Below are 19,087 nucleotides of genomic sequence, written 5' to 3'. Positions count from 1 at the left end.
GCTTGGCCTCTTTTAAATAATGCATCAAATGCATTTTTAATTTAACCGGAATGATGAATAAAGGAAAAAGTTAATTAATTCACCGAAAATTCCAGCATGGTAAGACAAGGGAAATCCCATTGGTTCCAATTTCCTTAACCCGCCGCCACCTTTGACAAGTTTATACTCTCCCCAGCTGATTAACCCAACTACCAATTCATCCTTTTGGAATTCAGGATTCCCAGAAACAACAACTTTCGCCACACCATGACCGTCAATGGCCTGTCACACAAATGATGAGCTATAAATAAACTATGCATTACCTCACTCATCATAATCAAATTAATTAATTATTACTTACTTCACCAGGAGTAATTCGTGCTGCACCAACTATTGCTTTGTGTGATGGGCTATAACTCTTCATGCGGTTAATCTGATAGGGATCAATTGACACATAGAGAGTTTTCACAATTACATCATTGGATCCATCCTCAATTGATAGAGCAAGAGCTGCACTCTTCAGCTCGAAGTCGGACTCCTTTGGTGCACCTTCTATGTGAGTCTTTATTGTTATGTATCTGTTGTTCACTTCCATTTTAATCTTCTTACTTGGTGGTAATGGTATATGCCAATGGGGTTTATAAAGAAGGTGAGCTAACTGGTTTATCGTTACAGTTTCACTTGCGGAAGAATCAATTTGCTGCTACTCATTTTGCAATTATCATCCTGACACCTTACTCCAACTCGCTTTAAACGTTTCACTAGTCACCACTCACCATTAACCCATGGGCCATGCCCTTCAATTCCTTATCTCCATCAACGAGTGGACCATAAACCACGCCCATTATGAGTTTTTATCAGTGAGTTGATTTTAGAAACGGTAACTAAAATAATTTTGTTCTTTTCTTAAAACGAGAGAATCTAAATTTCAGGAAATTGCTTTCTTGTATTATACCTTAATTAAGGGTTTAGGGTTTAATCATTACAATTTTTTCTATAGAGAATGAATACGTTGGCCTACAACAAATAAGCTGAATTTTAACATAATATTACTAACTGGGATGGATATTCCATCATTCATTATGTGATGACTATTTAGTTGATAGCCCGGAAATTCGTTAAGACAATAGTTAAAAGAAAATATTACACTCACAACCTTTTTTCACAATTCGACGTGACAGCTCGTAATTAGTTAACTTATAATGAGTCTCACCCAGGTTTCATCTGATAAATTGCGATTGACCAATTGCTAACTATCACGTCGAGATTGTGAGAGAAAATTTGTGAGAAGAGGTTATGGGTGTAACATTACTCATAGTTAAAATACGATAGAAACAACAACAACACTAGCAATAATAGATGTGACGTTTATTTCTGGTTATCCTAATTAAGCAAAATAAATCATAAATCATTTTACTCTTCTGCAATTAGAACCATCTTTTTCTAATGTTGTGGCCCCGAAAAAGTCCAATGATAGCAGAGGGGATGCTCTCTAGTCTCTACAATAATGGTAATGTCTTCGAGTGGCTGAATTTTGCCAGTTCGGAGGTGGTCACATCAAAGCGATCAGCGGCTAAAAACCCTTGCATCTTGATTATCTTGTACACAATATCTAGCATTTCAGGTGTAGCTCGTCTACCACCATTTGTGTATTCAGAGATTATTCCACAAACTGCTACTCTACCGAAAACGTTCAAGTTGGGAACTGCCGCTTCTTGAATTTCTGATCCCACAATCACATTGTCAAAATATGTATCAATCCCATCAGGGAAGTACCCGTAAATTTGTGGTCTGTTGGGTTGTGAAATTTAATATTTGTTGACATTGAACAGAAATTGTTACCTCTTGAAAGTGGCCTTAAGTAAGTTTCCTCCTTTAGTTGAATGCATCATCAACATCAAACCCAAGCTTCTCTTTTAGAATTGCTACCTATGATCCATTGAAGTAGATAGGAACTTTTTCCAGTCAAGTGCTTATATCCTTGAGTAACTCACAAAACTTAAAAAATTTAACCCATAAAAGTAACCTTTTCCTTCCTTCCGGCAGAGTCGACTACATAGCAACAAAGAGTTTTGCATTTTGTCCGACCAAATTTCCAACAGATCCAGAGGCAGCAGATACAAACAATTTTTCTCTCTTTTTGGACTTACTTTCTTCAAAGAATCCCTCCAACAACAAATAACAAATGCTTTGTAATTATCATTTTTTTTCTGATGTAAAAAGCAGTCACTAGATTCCCAACAACATATTGCTGCAGTATGATTAATTTAATCTGCTTACAAACGCTAATTGATGCGACAAATCAATTTTGATCAATTTGACGAGAAATGTTAGGTCCGAAAATGGTGAAAAACGCTATTGTACATGAGACCATGCCATTGCCAGTGAGAACAAATAAAGAACAATGAGTATCTTCCTTTTCAATCTTCTGCAACACAAACAATCTTCTTTCCAATGTTATCACCCTGAAAGAGTCCTATGAAAGCGGAGGGGATGCTCTCCACACCATTTGATATGTCTTCAAGTGGCTGGATTTTGCCATTACGGAGGTGATCACCAATCGTTGAAACGAAATCTGCATACAAATTAATGTGATCCGAGACTAAAAATCCCTGGATTTTGATTCTCTTGTACACAGCATCTAGCATATTGGGAGAAGCTCTTTTGCTAGCATTCGTGTACTCAGAGATCGCCCCACAAGCAGCCACTCTACCGAATAAGTTCATGTTAGCAACTGCTGCTTCTAGCATATCTCCTCCCACATTGTCAAAATATACATCAATCCCATCAGGGAAGTACCTGAACATTATATTTAAAGATGTTCACTGTAACACACTTGATGTAATTGATCTAAATTCACAGTTGAATAGATGTTCTAGTTACCTTCTCAGAGTAGCCTTCAAGTCAGGTTCTTCTTTGTAGTTAAATGCATCATCAAAACCAAGCTTCTCCTTTAGTAGTGCTACCTGTTTATGCTTAATTTTAGTAGATATAACATTTACTATTCTTGCAAGAGTCACAGTTCAAACCTGAAATTAGTAATTGAAAGCTACCCAGCTAATCCTTTAGAATGACCTTTTTATTGTTTCCAACGCTGCCAACTACGTAACAACCAAACAATTTGGCAAACTGTCCGACTAAGTTTCCAACCGATCCAGATGCACCAGAAACGAATACTTTCTCCCCCTTCCTAGGCTTACAGATTTCTAAAAATCCGGTATAGGCTGTAAGTCCACCATATCCTGCAAAACCACAAGCAGATGCAAAAGTTTCAAACAAAGAAGGCAGTAGCCATATAATCTTATCTTTCAAAAATGGCATAACTCAAATAGAAATGAGCACTGGAAAATCCTGGGTCTCTAAGCCCTGGATGTGTGATTCATCTGAGTAGTATATGGATACATTGACGTATTGCTAAATGGGAATGAATTAAAAGAATGTTAATGATTAATAAAGGGAATAATTAAAGAATTCACCGAAAATTCCAGCATGGTTAGACAAGGGAAATCCCATTGGGTCCAATTTCCTTAACCTGTCACCTCCTTTGACAAGTTTATACTCTCCCCAGCCGACGAACCCTACTACTAATTCATCTTTTTGGAATTCAGGATTCCCAGAAACAACAACTTTCGCCACACCATAACCGTCAATGGCCTGTCACACAAATGATGAGCTATAAATAAACTATGCATTACCTCACTCATCATAATCAAATTAATCAGTTATTACTTACTTCACCATGATTAATGGGCGCTGCAGCCACTGTTGCTTTGCGTGATGAGCTATAACTCTTCATGCGGTTAATTTGATACGGATCAATTGACACATAGAGAGTTTTCACAATTACATCATTGGATCCAGCCTCAATTGATAGAGCAAGAGCTGCATTCTTCAGCTCGAAGTCGGACTCTTTTGGTGCACCTTCTATGTGAGTCTTTATTGTTATGTATCTGTTGTTCACTTCCATTGTAACCTTCATACTTGATGGTATGTGCCTTGGTGTTTATAAAGAAGGTAAGTTAATTGGTACATCTTTTTTCACATGTGGAAATTTCAGGATCAATTTGCTGCCACTCATTCTTCAAAAATATCGGACACCTTAATTCGTCTCCAACTCGCTTTAAACGTTTTCACTAGTCACCAACCCGTGGGCCGTGCCCTTCAATTCCTTTATTTCCATCTTGACAAATCACTTGCCGTATGCGCTTATCTACATTCCAATCATGCTATGAAAAAAATCACATCATAGTACTATAATTAATTAATTAATTATTTGTTACATAGGAATGAGTTAAAAGTAGAGATATTAAAAAAAAAAAATGTAAAAAGTAAACTAAATCGGTTATCAAATTGAAAAACCAGTTAACCAGAAAAACAGTTCAGTTGCGGTTCAAAGAATTCAAAAAACCAGATTTTAAATTCGGTTTTCGGTTCAAGTAAAAATGAAAATCGATTAACTGAAACCGATTTTTTGAACCGGTTTACTAAAATATATATATATATATATATATAATAATAATCGTAATCTCTAAATTTACATAATTTCTTTGTTGTTTTCCATTATGACTTATTTAGTTATTATGTTGTTTTATTATGGACGTTTTATTACCGACTCTTATTTTTGTTTAATTTGAAACTTTAATTTGTATCAATTTTTAATGTATTGTTAGTTGTGATCAATTGATATGTATGAATGTTTAATTTTTATTTGGATATATATTATTGATGTTTATAATTTAATTTAGGAAAAATTAAAATTTCGGTTAATCGAAAAATCGGTTTTTCCCCCAAATCGGTTCAGTTTCGATTCAAGAATTTTTCTAAACCGAAAAAGCGATTCAGTTCAAGAAAGCAGTTAACCGCTTTTGAACACCCCTAAATAAAAGAATGTTAATGAAAAAATTAATTAAATCACCGAAAATTCCAGCATGGTATGACGGGAAATCCCATTGGGTCGAATTTCCTTAAGCCGCCACCTTTTTGACAAGTTTTTACTCTCCCCAGCTGATTGACCTTACTACCAATTCCTCTTGCTGGAATTAAGGATTCCCAGAAACAACAACTTTCGGCACACCATGACCGTCAATGGCCTGTCTCAGTGTCAACCAAATGAGGAGCTATCTATAAACTATGCATTACCTCGCTTGTAATAAATAATTAATTATTAGTTCGCCAACGACGCCAAGCTATAACTCTTCATGCCGTTAATCTGATAAGGATCAATCGACAGGTAGAGATTTTTCACAATTACATCATTGGATACAGGCTCAATTGATAGAGCAAGAGCTGCTCATAGCAACTGATTTTGGACTATAAGACCAAAACTAAAATTAAAATAATACTAATAATAAGAATATATAGACTTTGACGCTCAAATAAAATATTACTGAAGACTTGAAAATTATAGGATTATTATTGTTGTGGAATGTCAATGCAACTATAACAATGAAGCTCAATTTTATTTTTATCGAACGTCAATGCAACTACCAATGACGCTCAAATTAATTAATTTATTTTTAATTCCTTTTATTGAATACATCCGCCAAGAAATAGTTATTGGGCCTTGGGGTAGGAGGAAGATAAATCAACAAATATACCTTAAACCATGCCCATTAGCATTACTGAGTTTTTATCAGTTAGTTGATTTTAGAAAGAAAAAAAAAGGCAATTAAAATAAATTTATTTTTTCTTAAACTGATAGAATCTAAATTTCATGAAATTGCTTTCCTGTATTATACCTTTGATTGAGGGTGGGTCAGGGTCAACCCAATGGGATGCATATGAACAGGAAGCATATAGCTCAAATTTATTTCTGTTCACTGTTGTTTTAAAGGACTTTTTTTTTTTCAATTATTAAAACCTCGCAGGAGATGCAGAGAGTTAAAATTGCAATTTTTTCTGTAGAGACACAATACATTGGCCTACAACAAATAAGCTGAAATGTATTATAATATTACTAACTGGGATGGACATCAGATTCCATCATTCTTTATGTGAATACAATTAACTTGATAGCCTGGAAATTTGCTATGACAATCGTTAAAATATGATAGAAACAACAGCAACAGCAACTGGTGGGATGTTTATTTCTGGATAAACTAAATAAGTCTTAATTCATTTTACTCTTCTGCAATTTGAACCATCTTCTTTCCAATGTTATGGCCTCGAAAAAGTCCAATGAAAGCATAGGGGATGCTCTCTACGCCGGTGGAAATGTCATCGAGTGGATGAATTTTGCCAGTTCGGAGGTGGTCACAAGTTGTTGATATGAAATCTCCATGTACATCAAAGTGATCAGCGGCTAAAAACCCTTGCATCTTGATTCTCTTGTACACAATATCTAGCATTTCAGGTGCAGCCCTTCTGCCACCATTTATGTATTCAGAGATTATTCCACACACTGCTACTCTACCAAAAACGTTCATGTTGGCAACTGCCGCTTCTTGCATTTCTGCTCCCACATTGTCAAAATATATGTCAATTCCATCAGGGAAGTACCTGGAAAATTGGGGTCTGTCAGGTTGTGAAATTTAAACAATTTTATTGTTTGTTGAAATTGAACAGAAATTGTTACCTCTTGAGAGTGGCCTTTAAGTCAGTTTCCTCCTTGTAGTTGAATGCATTATCAAAACCAAGCTTCTCTTTTAGCACTGCCACCTGTGATATTCCATTGAAGTAGATAAAAACTTTTTCCAGTCAAAGTGTCTATATCCTTGAATAAATCACAAAAATCAATTAATTAATTAACCCATAAAAATAACCTTTTCCTTGCTTCCGGCAGAGCCCACCACATAGCAACCGAAGAGTTTTGCATATTGTCCGACCAAATGTCCAACAGATCCAGAGGCAGCAGATACAAACACTTTATCTCCCTTTTTGGGCTTACATACTTCAAAGAATCCAGCATAGGCGGTAAGTCCACTAAACCCTGCAACAACAAACACCAGATGCTTTGTAATTAGGAAAAAAATTGAAATCAAAATTTTTCTGATGTAAAAGGCATTCACTGGATTCCCTACAGCATATTGCTGCAGTATGATTAATTTTATCTGCTTGCGAACGCTAATGGATATTGGTTTGGGCTGAATACTGTTTCTTTTTCTAATTTGCGTAATTCAGCCAATTGTGAAGACAATCTTGCATAATTTATCACGTTATACAGCAAACACGAAACAGGCTATAGTTAATCTATATAAGATTTATCGCTTGGCCAAACTTGATATGTTATTTAAATGAGCCTACGGCTAGCTGGCTGAAGTATTTCTGATGACAACAAAATTTCGATTTCGATTGTAGTTGTAGCAATTCCTTCAAGTTCATTATTTCTCTGTTCATTAATTATGTATAAGCAAAGCAATCTCTCGATGGTTTATATAGAGACAGGATAAGGAAACATTGAGATACAGATTATGGTCAGGATCATGATGTTGATGTAACAGATAGATGTCGATGATGAATTGATTACCTAAAACTCCAACCTGGTAAGACAATGGAAATCCCATGGGGTCAAATTTCCTTATCATTCCACCTGGTTTCACTACACAATACTCTCCCCAAGAGAAAATCCCTACTACCAAGTCATCCTTCTCAAAATGTGGATTCCCAGAAACAACAACTTTGGCCACACCATAAGCATCTATAGTCTGCAACAAAAAGAAAAAAAGAAAAAAAACTTGGGTATTTGAAAGTGATAATCTTACTCGAGGGAACCGAAAGCATCACGAGATTGACTTACGTCGCCAGGATTAACGGCAACCGAATAACTTGATGTGCCCTGAGAGGAGCTGGCAGTCTTCATGCGGTTTAACTGGTAAGGATCAATTGATACATAAAGAGTTTTCACAATAATATCAGTGGAACCAGGCTGAAGTGTCAGAGGAAGAGCAGCAGCCTTTATCTCAAAGTCGGACTCTTTGGGTGCACCATCTACATGATTCTTTATTGTAATGAACCTGTTGCTCACCTCCATTACAGCCTTCTCAATCCCCAGTGGCTCGTGCCGTCCGACCTCTGGGTGGTTTGAATTTATAAAGAAAATGACGTTGAGATAAATGAATACTAATTATACACAAATGGGAAGCTGATGAAGAAATTTATAGGCTCTCAGTCAATGTAAGAGTTGATGTTGTCGGTTGGATGTAATGTGTTAACTGTGGGCTCAAACTCAAGCCACAAATAGCCGTACCATTATCCGCCTTAGAAAATAAAAGGGATTTTTCTAAAAGATTTATTGAAAAATGGCAGCTGATACGACACCCACCGAAGGTCAGCTGTGAAGAACATGACAAGTCGGAATCAATGTTTAAGAAGGGCGCTGCGAAGCTAAGATTCTTATGACAACTTTGCTACTTCATTAAAATAACAAGAAACGATTATGAGTTATGAGTAATGTTACACTTATACAATTTTTTATATCATTTTGTAAACATCATGATGTGGCATATGTTATAACCATACAAATTTTATTATAATATTAAAAATTTAAAATAATTAAAAATTTGTGTGATTGTAACATATACCACATTATGATGTAATGAAAATTGTATAAAAGAGTGATGTAAGTGTAGCATGATTTATTATTACATTTTAGAAACGTGTATATTCTTTGCCGTCCCATTGTTATATATGTAATAAAAAGTAAAAATAATTACTCTATTGTACTCATAACATTGCATTGGGCACGTGATACAGCTGATTTAATCTTCTGTTATTATAGTCACCATAAATTAAGCCCATAAAGTACACCCAATTGCCAATATTATATACCCGAATTTCTATCCATTGTTATTATAAGTGTCTTGTATTAAAGTTATGGAAATATCCAACATACTAGTATCTTGTGTTGATGTTTGATTTTGACATCAATTATTCACACGTGAAAAATACTAAGCGGACTTAAAAGATACACGTGATATGAGAATATTTAGTTAAATGGAGGGAGAAAAACAATGTTTAAAGTGTTTTAGATGCTTAAAAGCGAATCTTACGTCTACTGATATTGTATTAATGAGAGTAAGGTCAGGTTGCATTCAAAGAGCCAAATTACAGTTTAGAGAATACAAGAGAGAGAGAGAGAGAGAGAGAGCGCTATTCAAGAGTGAAATTAGCTAATCCCGCAAATGAGAGAGAAGACCTCTATTTATAGTGGGATAAACTAAGGTAATGATTACTAAATCTGCAAGTGGGTGGATACCGTGCAAATCCTTCTCTGCGTCCCATTGCTCACCTACCCGAGTGATTTCCTAGACTTAAGTAGGGATTGGACACGCGGACGATTTCCAACCATCTGCTAACCTGACACTCACCTACTGCACTGACAGGGGCATGCCATTTACGTCATTATGTGACGTGGGTGTGTCTGAACGGTCGCAAAACATTCCCAAGTTCTGACCATCCCATGCTGACAAGACTCCGTGTCAGCCCTACCTTTTTAGGCATAACACCTTGTTTTATTGATTATCGACTACCTCTATTTAAGACTACTAAGTACCTCATATATCAAATTATTTACACTTTAACTACCACCAGGTGCTCACATGGTAAAAAAGCAAAAGAGGACCTAACATTGTCTTCCAAGTTTGAGTCGCCTTGATAACAAAAGAGCAAGAAGGCAATCTAACATGGTCTCCCAAGCTCGAGTTCCCTTAAGGATAAAAGAGCAAGAAGAGGATCTAACATAGTCTTCCAAATTCGAGTCCCCATTGTTGCTAATAGGGGTGGTCACTAGAGCTCATACTCGATCGATAGTTCCAGGGTCTCGAGGAATTAGTTGAGTTGTGTGTAAGTTAGCCCGGACACACCCTAATCATACAATATATATATATATATATATATATATATATAGTTTCCCGAATTCGAGTCCCCACAGTTGCTAACAGGGGTGACCATTGGAGCTCGTACCTGACCAATAGTTCTACATGCTTTATAGGGTGGGTATTGTTGTTCTTTTTGTTACATTTTGTCTTTCCTTTGGGAAAGTTGCAGCTACACTGGTTGAACTGTTGTGTACTTGGAGTCCTGGGGGTTTGTTTGGGGTTGGGGTGATGGGTTGGTGTCAATGGTGTGCAGTGTGCATTGTAGAGTGCAGAGTGCAATTTTTGTTTAATCTCCAACATGTAGAATGCTAATGAATTCTCAATTCTTAATTAATCTTGTGTTGCCAGGATTGAATTTGATATAATTGATCATGAAAGCCATGTGTCAAATGTGACAATAGGTTGTATAGAAGTTAAATAATGTTGTGAACCAAGACAATTATATTGACCCTGACTTTGAATAATTCGAATATAAAGTAGCTTGTATATAAAAGTATGTAATATTCCTTCACAAATTATCATAGATATTAAGACTTGCACACATCTAACAAATCATAAATGACCAAAAAAGTTTGTATATTCATATTGCCAGATCACATAAATAAATATGTCCATTATGCAATGACTTCTTGACTCAAAAATTGGAGGCAGGCGAACTTGCTCCTCAATCGGAACGCAAATCTCACCTGCTCCTTCTCTGGTGATTATTATTTAATATATTTGTATTTTGAATTGTATAGGAGGGGAATTATGCCTAATCCACAAAATTTATCTCTAAAAACTTATCCAACCGCTTGTTCAATACCACATATCTAACAATTTTGATTTTATTAATAAATAGGCTTTCATTCATATCAATAGACACAATATTAAGTTCTTAACAGCAATGTCTAATGTAGTAGACTTAAGATTTAAGACATTATATTGGTTGCTAGAAAAAGAGAGAACCAGTATGAATCCATTTCTTAGACACATCTCACTTAGAAGAATTTTGAAGCCAGCATATTTTCTTTAAAGAGGAAACATTAACTTAACAAGAGTAGCTTAACCTTCACAGTTCTCCGGCGGAAAGATTAAGAAAATTTTCATGCTTTGTTTATCAATGAATGCACTAAAATCAATTTGCATGCTTTGTTTTCTTTGTGTATAATCTCTCATTCACTAGGTAAGTAAATAGAAAGATTATATAAATTAATTTAATGGAGGTATGATTTATGATTTGAATTAGTGATAAAAGAGTGAATTTTAGTTAATATTAGCATTGTGGTAAATAAAATACTGTTGGTTGTTGGTTGATGACTGTTAGGGCCAAAAAATGTCTTCGGCCCAAATAGGATAACGTGTCTGACAACGAGGAAAAGCCCAGGCCCAATGTTGATGCGGCCCAAGCTAGAACTCCCCGGATAAGGCCCATTTGGTATGAAGTATAGTCGGTCCAAACCATCTGGACACGGGTCTCCTAATCCCAGTACACTTCCTAGACCTATGGTCGAATTCAGAGCCCACAGTCACCTACGGATCACATTCCTACTAAACACTGATAAGGTAGTCCACTACCATCCCAACTCCTCCAAGGTCTATGTCAGAGTCATACTTAGACTCCCTTTCACGCCAGGATAATGAGGCCAAAAGATATATCCCTGGAGGAAACAGATTACTACAAGAACTCCCAATCCCACCAGGATTGGGAGATCAGACAGTCACTATTTAAACAGAGGTCAGCCCTCTCACAAGGGAGATTACATTACACCTTCAGACCTCGGAATTCCCACTTGAAAACTTCACATTACAGCCGTAGTCACAGTCCCCGACTAGACTTCTAGTAACCTCTCTACTCCCTAGCCCTCACTAAATCATCATTTTTCAGCCTCGCTGACTTGAGCGTCGGAGTGCCTATGGCAAACAGCACCCCGGTGTTTTCCGTCGCTTCACGTTTGTTTCTCTACGTGTGCAGGTATAGCCAAATCGCTAGTGGCCTCAACCTCACGGGATCAGTCCTTCCTTCCGGATAGGTTGATTTTTACATCTACAGTTTGGTGCCCACCGTGGGGCCTCTAACAATCATTCGGCTCAACGAACCCTGCTACGTGAAGAAACTTTCCATGGCTGACAATTCTGACAACGCTAACTCGGGCCTCGAGGCCAAATTGGAAGCTTTGATCGCCCTCATGCAATAGAACTCAGATAAGGTGGCCACACTAAAAACTGAGAACACGGTCATCCGGACCGAAAACGCCTCCATCAGGGTCGAAAACCAGTCTCTGAAAGAGAAGGTAAGTCAGTTTTATGATCTTGAGCTTCTACCTTGTTAGGTACCACCCAATCGGTTCCGTGCCTTGGTTCCATCTATGCAGCCTTTCCACACCCCAGAGCACAGACCCGTGGCCTCAGATAAAAGGTCGCGTCAATTATGTTCGTCGGTGGTTGACGATTCGGTGCTGACTCCTGGAGAAAGTGATCTGCCAACGGAATCCGACTCGGTCGATCCGCCTCAGGCACAAAATCAAGGCGTCCAAGTGACAGAAAGCCCGCTGCAACAAGAACCACCCATCCTCGCCATCCCACCTCACCTTCAGTCAACCATCCCTCCACAAACTCCATTCGACTCGGTTCACCCATGCGGGTCGAGTGGTGACCCACATCAAAACATCCCGCTCGAGTCCATCCATCCCAACGGACCGAGTGAGTACCAAACAACCCCCCTAACCATTCATGTCGGGCGAAACACCTGATCAGTTACAATGGGAGTCACCCAACCGGAGGGAATGAACGGTGATCCAAGCTACCAAGCAATACACAAAGGAATGATCCACCAGGTTACACCACGTGGAATGACCCAACAAAACATGCCGAGTGCGAATCCTATGGCCGACCAAGTCAAGCGGGATGACCTACTGATACCCCCCTCTCCCATGGAACAGATATTGGCCAAGAGACTGGCCGACGTAGAGGAAGTGATGAGACGCATACCAGGAATGTCGATCCCCACCAAAAAGAGCAAGCCCTATTGCTACGCCGATTCGCCCTTTGTGTATGCAATCGCGCTAGCCGACATGTCCCACAAATTTACTATCCTTGGCATGAAGCCCTATGACGGCACAACCGACCCAAATGACCACATAGCCTCTTACAAGTAGCGGATATTCACTGTCTCGATACCCCGAGCACTGAGGGAAGCCTACACGTATAAGAGTTTTGGTTCAAGCTTATCTGGTCCAGTACTTCAGTGGTACACCAATCTCTCGAACGGTTCCTTCGACTCATTCGCACAGCTCACCGACACCTTCGTGGAGCAGTTCGCCAACAGCAAAAAACTCAAGAAACTGTCGGCTGATCTGTACAGAGTATACCAGAGAATGGGGGAGCCACTGAGAGAGTATGTCAGCAGATTCAACAAAGAGAAAATTTCCATCCCTTCTTGTAACCTCGAGACAACTGTAGATGCCTTCAGGAAGGGTCTCCTCCCAGATGGTGAATTATACAAAGAACTGACGAAGTTTGGTTGCACCACGATGGAGGACGTCTTGGCCAGAGCAATGATCCAAATAAGGTGGGAAGAAGATGAGATGAATTAGGCAAGTCATGCCAGGTATGACCCAAGGCGGAATGATAGAAGGCCAGAGTTTAGATCGATTGAACCCCGTCACCAACCCCCTCCTCGTAACTAGAACAGAGCCAGAAAACTGTATGACCGCCAGCAACTTAGAACCGACAATAGACCAACTAGACCGATCCAATACAAAATCTCAGAGTACAACCTCAACGTCGAACCAGCCCAGGTGGTGGCGATCATGAAGGGAATGAGATCTAGTGTTAAGTGGCTAGGCAAGCTTAATGTCGAAGCAAGGAGAGACACGACCAAGTGGTGCGAGTTCCACGGCGACCATGGACATAACACTCCGAACTGCATTGCCTTGCGGTTAGAGGTCGCCGCACGATTGAAGAGGGGACATCTCCGAGATCTGTTGACAGATAAAGGGAAGAGTACCATCAGCCAGAAGAGCACGAAAGAAACATCTCCACCTCCGCAGGAACCTACGCCAAAAGGATTCTACAATATCATCTTAGAAGGGTCAGAGATCAATGGGGTAAGTTACTCCTCAGCCAAACGCTACGCCAGAGCCAACAACCACCATGAAATCCAATCAATTCATCCGGCTTCTCGGTCACACTCCCACCAGGTAATTCAGTTCAAAGATGACAAACCGGTTACCCTGACCGCTCCTCATCAAGATGCTCTAGTCGTCTCCCTCCAGATCGCCAACATCCTAGTCAAGAGGGTATTCATAGATGGGGGATCCTCAGCAAACATCCTTTTCCTTGAAGCGGTGAAGGCTATGGGTCTGGAAGAAGCAAACATCAACAAAGGGCCGACCCTACTGGTCGGGTTCAGTTCCGAACAGAAGTACACCATTGGAGAGATCGTCCTTCCTATATACGCCAACGGAGTAAACAAACATACCGTTTTTCTAGTGATCGATTGTCCTTCACCATACAATGTCATCTTGGGCTAACCCTGGATCCACGACATGCAAGCGGTCTCATCCACTTTCCATCAAACGATCAGGTTTCCTATCAAATGGGGAGTACGAGAAATTAAGGGCGACCCTAAGGTTTCTAGAGATTGTTACAAGAACGCCTTCAAGAACAAGGGTAACGCTTCATAGCAATTATAGTCTTATCTAACCCCTCCGACTGAGCCAAACTAACCATCTATAGAAGAGTTAGATGAAGTGCAGATATATCCAAACGACCTCGAAAGAAAGACCCAAATAGGCTCTCGCCTCAGGCCCGAGACAAGAGAGAAATTGATAGAATTCCTCAGACAAAACTAGGACTGTTTCGCCTGGTCCCACGCCGACATGGCAAGAATCAGCCTAGAGGCAATGGTTCACCACCTCAAAGTAGATCCGAATCACCTGCCAGTAAAGCAGAGGAGATGAAAATCCGCACCAGAGCTCAACCGAATCATCAATGAAGAGGTTGAAAAGTTACTGAGTAATGGTATGATCAGAGAAGTCCACTATCTTGAATGGCTGGAAAACGTTGTGGTAGTAAAGAAAAAAAAGGGCAAGTGGAGGGCCTGCATTGACTTCACGGACTTAAACAAATCATGCCCTAAGGACTCCTTCCCGTTCTCACATATCGACATGATGGTCGATGCGAGCTCCTAAGCTTCATAGATGTTTTCTCCAGGTACAACCAAATCTTGATGCACCCTGACGACCAGGAGAAGACAACCTTCATCATAGAGAGGGGAACCTACTGCTACAAGGTGATGCCATTTTCTCTCAAGAACGCCGGGGCTACCTATTAGCAGCTAGTTAATAGAATGTTTGCCGAACACCTCGGGGACACCATGGAGGTTTACATCGACGACATGCTCGTCAAGTCCCTGATAGCCGAGCAGCACCTTGACCGTCCTAAGGAAGTATAACATGAAGCTGAACCCAGCCAAATACTCGTTCGGCTTCTCGTCAGGTAAGTTCTTGGGATACATGGTAACTTAGCAAAGGATAGAAGCCAGCCTTAACCAGATCAGAGCGATCCTCGCAGGATGAGTAGCTGCCTTGAGCCGCTTCATCTCTAGATCTGCTGACAAGTGCCACCTCTTCTTCCACACACTAAAGAAATCCAAGAAGTTCTAGTGGACCCCTTCTTGCGAGGAAGCCTTGCAACAATTGAAGAGATACTTGACCTCCCTCTCCTTTCCAAGCCTATAGATGGGGAGAAGCTATACACCTATCTGGCGGTCTCAAAGATAGCAATCTCAGTAGTGTTAGTTCGGGAAGATGATGCGAAACAGCTACCGGTTTACAATGTAAGCAAATCACTCCTCGACGCAAAAACATGGTACAATCAGTTGGAGAAATTGGCACTCGCTCTTATCTATGCATCTAGGAAGCTCAGGCCATATTTTCAATGCCACTCTATAGTTGTACTCACCTTTTTTCCACTCAAGAAGATACTGCACAAGCTAGACCTATCAGGCCAACTCACGTAATAGACAGTGGAGCTTAGTGAATTCGACATATCTTTCCAGCCACGTATTGCCGTCAAGTCCCAAGCACTAGCAGACTTCATCGCTGATTTCACCCCTAGCACCACCGTCCAAGCAGAAAAAGAGTTACTATGTATGAATAGTGGGTCGCCTTCTAAGTGGACTCTTTCAGTGGATGGTTCAAGCAATGTGAATGGAGCGAGCTCGGATTAGTCCTAACTACACCAGAAGGAGACGTCATCCAGCGAGCCATACGATGTGGTTTCAAGTGCATGAACAACGAAGCGGAGTATAAGGCCCTCATCGCTGGACTCTCCCTGGCCAAAGAAATCGGAGTAAGAAGGCTGGAGGTGAAGTCCGACTCCCAGCTCGTGGTCAACCAGCTACAAGGCATTTACCAAGCACGCGACTCGAAGATGACGACCTACTTGAACCTAGTCAAAGAATTGCAGGCCCACTTCGAAGAATTCTCCATCGACCAAGTCCCAAGAGCGAAGAACTCTCATGTTGATACCCTTGCTAATCTCGGCTCAGCCCTTCAATGTTCTTCCCAGTCATTCATCCCTCTATTATTTCTACAATGGCCAGCAAACTGGAAGGAACAACTAACAAACAAGTCACCCAAAGAAGCAATGGACATTGAGCTGGCTGATTGCTGGATGACCCCGATAGTGAAGTACCTGGAACACAACGAGCTCCCGGTTGACAAAAATGAAGCTTACCGCCTGAGAGCAAGAGCCGCCAGGTTCACCATATATGAGGGTCAACTCCTTAGGAAATTATTCTTCGGTCCCTACTTCAAGTGCACGAGCCTAGAAGAGGCCAAACGTGTTCTCGCCGAACTCTATGGATGCAAATGTGGAAACCATGCTAGGGGACGCAGCCTTGCACACCGGGTGATCACCGCTGGATACTATTGGCCAACCATATGCACTGATTCGGCTGCTTATGTTAAGAACTGTGATAGTTGTCAGAGGTTCCCAGGCACCATTCGCTTTCTACAATCTTTGACTTGTACGAAAGCTACCAACCGCACCCGAGCAGCGAGTTTTCCTGTTGGCTGTGACAGATTACTCCACTAAGTGGATCGAAGCGAAGCCTTCGCACAAGTTAGAGACCGAAAGGTAAAAGCTTTTGTCTGGAAACATGTCATTGGCAGGTTCGGGATATCAAAGGAAATCGTCACTGACAATGGATCCCAATTTATCAGTTCAGGCTTCAGAGATTTCTACGACATGTGAGGGATCAAGCTAGGCTTCTCCACCCCCCGCAACCCCCAGTCCAACGACCAAGCCGAGTCATCGAATAAAACCATCACGCAGACCTTGAAAAAGCGATTGCAGAAAGCGAATGGTGCATGGGTAGATGAGTTACTCGGAGTCCTTTGGTCTTACTGAACTACAGCTCGTTCGTTAACAGGCGAGACCCCCTTCTCCCTCACATACGGTTCTGAAGCATTCATGTCGGTCGAAGTATCGGTTCCATCCACCAGGTTCCAATAGGCAGACGAGGAAACCAACAACTAGAACCTTTGCCAAAACTTGGACACCGTCAATGAGCTACGCGAGCAGGCGAGCATCCGCAACGCTGTCTACCAGCAGTAGGCCGCCCGACACTACAACCACAATGTCAAGATCAGAACTTTCAAAACAGGTGACTGGGTCCTCCACAAGGTCTTTCAAAACACTAGGGATATCAATTCTGGCAAACTCGGCCCCACTTAGGAGGGTCCCTACAAGATCATCAAAGAAGTGGGGAAGGGCGCCTGTCGACTCCAGACTCTCGAAGGCAAAGACATCAGCAACAATTGGAATGCAGTCGACCTCAAACTCTACTACTTTTAGGTGAACTTATTCGTTTACATGTTTGTTTTCTTTTTGTTTTTATTTAAAAAGGATAAGTGAGCCTATCCACCTCCCCATAGATAGTCAGCCTTATGGCCCGAATTTAATGAAGTATTATTTAGAAATTCACATCTTCGGATCGACTTTGCTTGATTCACGGATTTACACCTTCGGATCAACCTTGCTCTATCCGCAGATTTACACCTTCAGATCGACCCTGCCTGATCCACGATTTACACCTTTTGATCGGCCCTGCTCGATCCATGGATTTACACCTTCGGATCGGCCCTACTCGATTCACGGATTTATACCTTTAGATCGGCCCCGATTCACGGATTTACACCTTCCAATTGACCTTGCTTGATCCACGGATTTATACCTTCGGATCGATCCTGCTCGATCCACGGATTTACATCTTCGGATCGGCCCTACTCGATTCCAGATTTACACCTTTAGATCGTCCCTGCTCGATTCACGGATTTACACCTTCGGATTGGCCCTGCCCGATCCACGGATTTACACCTTCAGATTGGCCCTGTCCAATTAACAGATCTACACCTTTGATCGGCCCTGCCCGGTTCATGAAGCTACATATTCAGTCAGCCAGACCGAGTGAAGGGTTCTTACACCTCAAAATCGACAAGTCAACCCAACCCAACAGAAAGTCTACACGACTCAGCCACTAGGCCGCACCAAAATCACAACACAAGCATACGGTTCAACCCCTAGTGCATCTACGAACAAAGAAGCAATTAACAAATCATCAAAAACATAATCACAAGTATCATATAGAAGAAGCCTCAAACAGCTAAGTTCAAAGTACAATGAAATGCACACACGCCAGGAAAGGGCATCGCATGCCCCAAAATACATGAACAGAACAAAAATAAAGCTAAGTGTCATCGGTGCAAGTCGTCTCACCTATCTCCGACTCGATCACCCTATCACCAGCACCAGCACCCGTCCCTACAGCCTATTCGCTCACATCCTTAGTAATCGATGGCCCCAACTGGCTAGCAAAATCGAGCATCTGCTTATCAATCTGCTCCTCTGGATTCTCAGCCCTCTCCTCCAACATCTCCTACATGAGCTAGATGTCCTCATCCGGATTCCAGTGAGAAGTGTTCTCGACCTTGTACTTGAGCATGAGCTCCCCCCGGACCCTAATAATGATATCATCAGTAATGGTGAGACACTACTCCTCGAGGGACTCAACCTCTACAGTTTTCTCAGCTAACTCTCTCATCAGCCTCTCCAACTCACCCTCGGCTGCCTTCAGACGCTGCTGGCTCTCCTGCTTGGCCTTTTGGGCTGTCACCTCTCTCTGGCACAAACTAGTGTTCGCCTTGGACACATCCTGTATCCTCTTCTCCTGTGCCACTACGGACTTCCTTAGATGCAGACTGCTCGTGAATGCCTGTACGACAAAATAATTTCATCAGTATAAA

The 19,087-nt window shown here is 40.9% G+C and overlaps 2 protein-coding genes across 6 annotated transcripts in view; both read right to left on the bottom strand.

Annotated features, from left to right (window-relative positions):
• The window catches only part of LOC116110571 (2-alkenal reductase (NADP(+)-dependent)-like), a 29,682-nt gene extending 21,562 nt beyond the window's left edge, over positions 1-8,120 (bottom strand). The window contains exons 1-5 of one of the 5 annotated variants that reach the window (XM_031396776.1): positions 7,715-8,114; positions 7,445-7,622; positions 6,741-6,907; positions 6,554-6,636; positions 5,847-6,477 (exon numbers count right to left, since the gene is read on the bottom strand). In XM_031396776.1, the coding sequence (XP_031252636.1) occupies positions 6,099-6,477; positions 6,554-6,636; positions 6,741-6,907; positions 7,445-7,622; positions 7,715-7,948 (1,041 nt within the window). In that variant the 5' untranslated portion in view covers positions 7,949-8,114 and the 3' untranslated portion in view covers positions 5,847-6,098. Of the gene's footprint in view, positions 1-83; positions 262-340; positions 735-5,846; positions 6,478-6,553; positions 6,637-6,740; positions 6,908-7,444; positions 7,623-7,714 lie in introns of those variants that run through there. The other 4 variants (XM_031396777.1, XM_031396779.1, XM_031396778.1 and 1 more) reach the window with 4 other exon arrangements.
• LOC116110570 (2-alkenal reductase (NADP(+)-dependent)-like) lies at positions 2,159-3,984 on the bottom strand. The gene is made up of 5 exons (XM_031396774.1): positions 3,713-3,984; positions 3,456-3,633; positions 3,055-3,221; positions 2,863-2,945; positions 2,159-2,778 (listed from the first exon to the last, which is right to left on the bottom strand). Exons 1-5 carry the CDS (start codon positions 3,956-3,958, stop codon positions 2,400-2,402), a joined length of 1,053 nt encoding a protein of 350 aa, XP_031252634.1. The 5' UTR covers positions 3,959-3,984; the 3' UTR covers positions 2,159-2,399.
• Positions 8,121-19,087: the final 10,967 nt, after the last annotated feature.

Source organism: Pistacia vera, unplaced genomic scaffold (assembly GCF_008641045.1).
Source record: "Pistacia vera cultivar Batoury unplaced genomic scaffold, PisVer_v2 Contig607, whole genome shotgun sequence".
NCBI lineage: Eukaryota > Viridiplantae > Streptophyta > Magnoliopsida > Sapindales > Anacardiaceae > Pistacia > Pistacia vera.
The sequence above is the reverse complement of the archived record's forward strand: the minus strand, read 5'-3'. Positions and strand labels throughout refer to the sequence as shown.

What these genes read in the sequence shown, in the direction of transcription:
- LOC116110570 (XM_031396774.1), bottom strand. Translation starts at nt 3,958, where the DNA reads ATGAAGGTTACAATGGAAGTGAACAACAGATACATAACAATAAAGACT. An exon ending in TAACCATGCTGGAATTTTCG is followed by an intron (nt 3,222 to 3,455) that starts GTGAATTCTTTA and finishes GTGGTTTTGCAG; the next exon opens with GATATGGTGGACTTACAGCC. An exon ending in TTGAAGGCTACTCTGAGAAG is followed by an intron (nt 2,779 to 2,862) that starts GTAACTAGAACA and finishes TATAATGTTCAG; the next exon opens with GTACTTCCCTGATGGGATTG.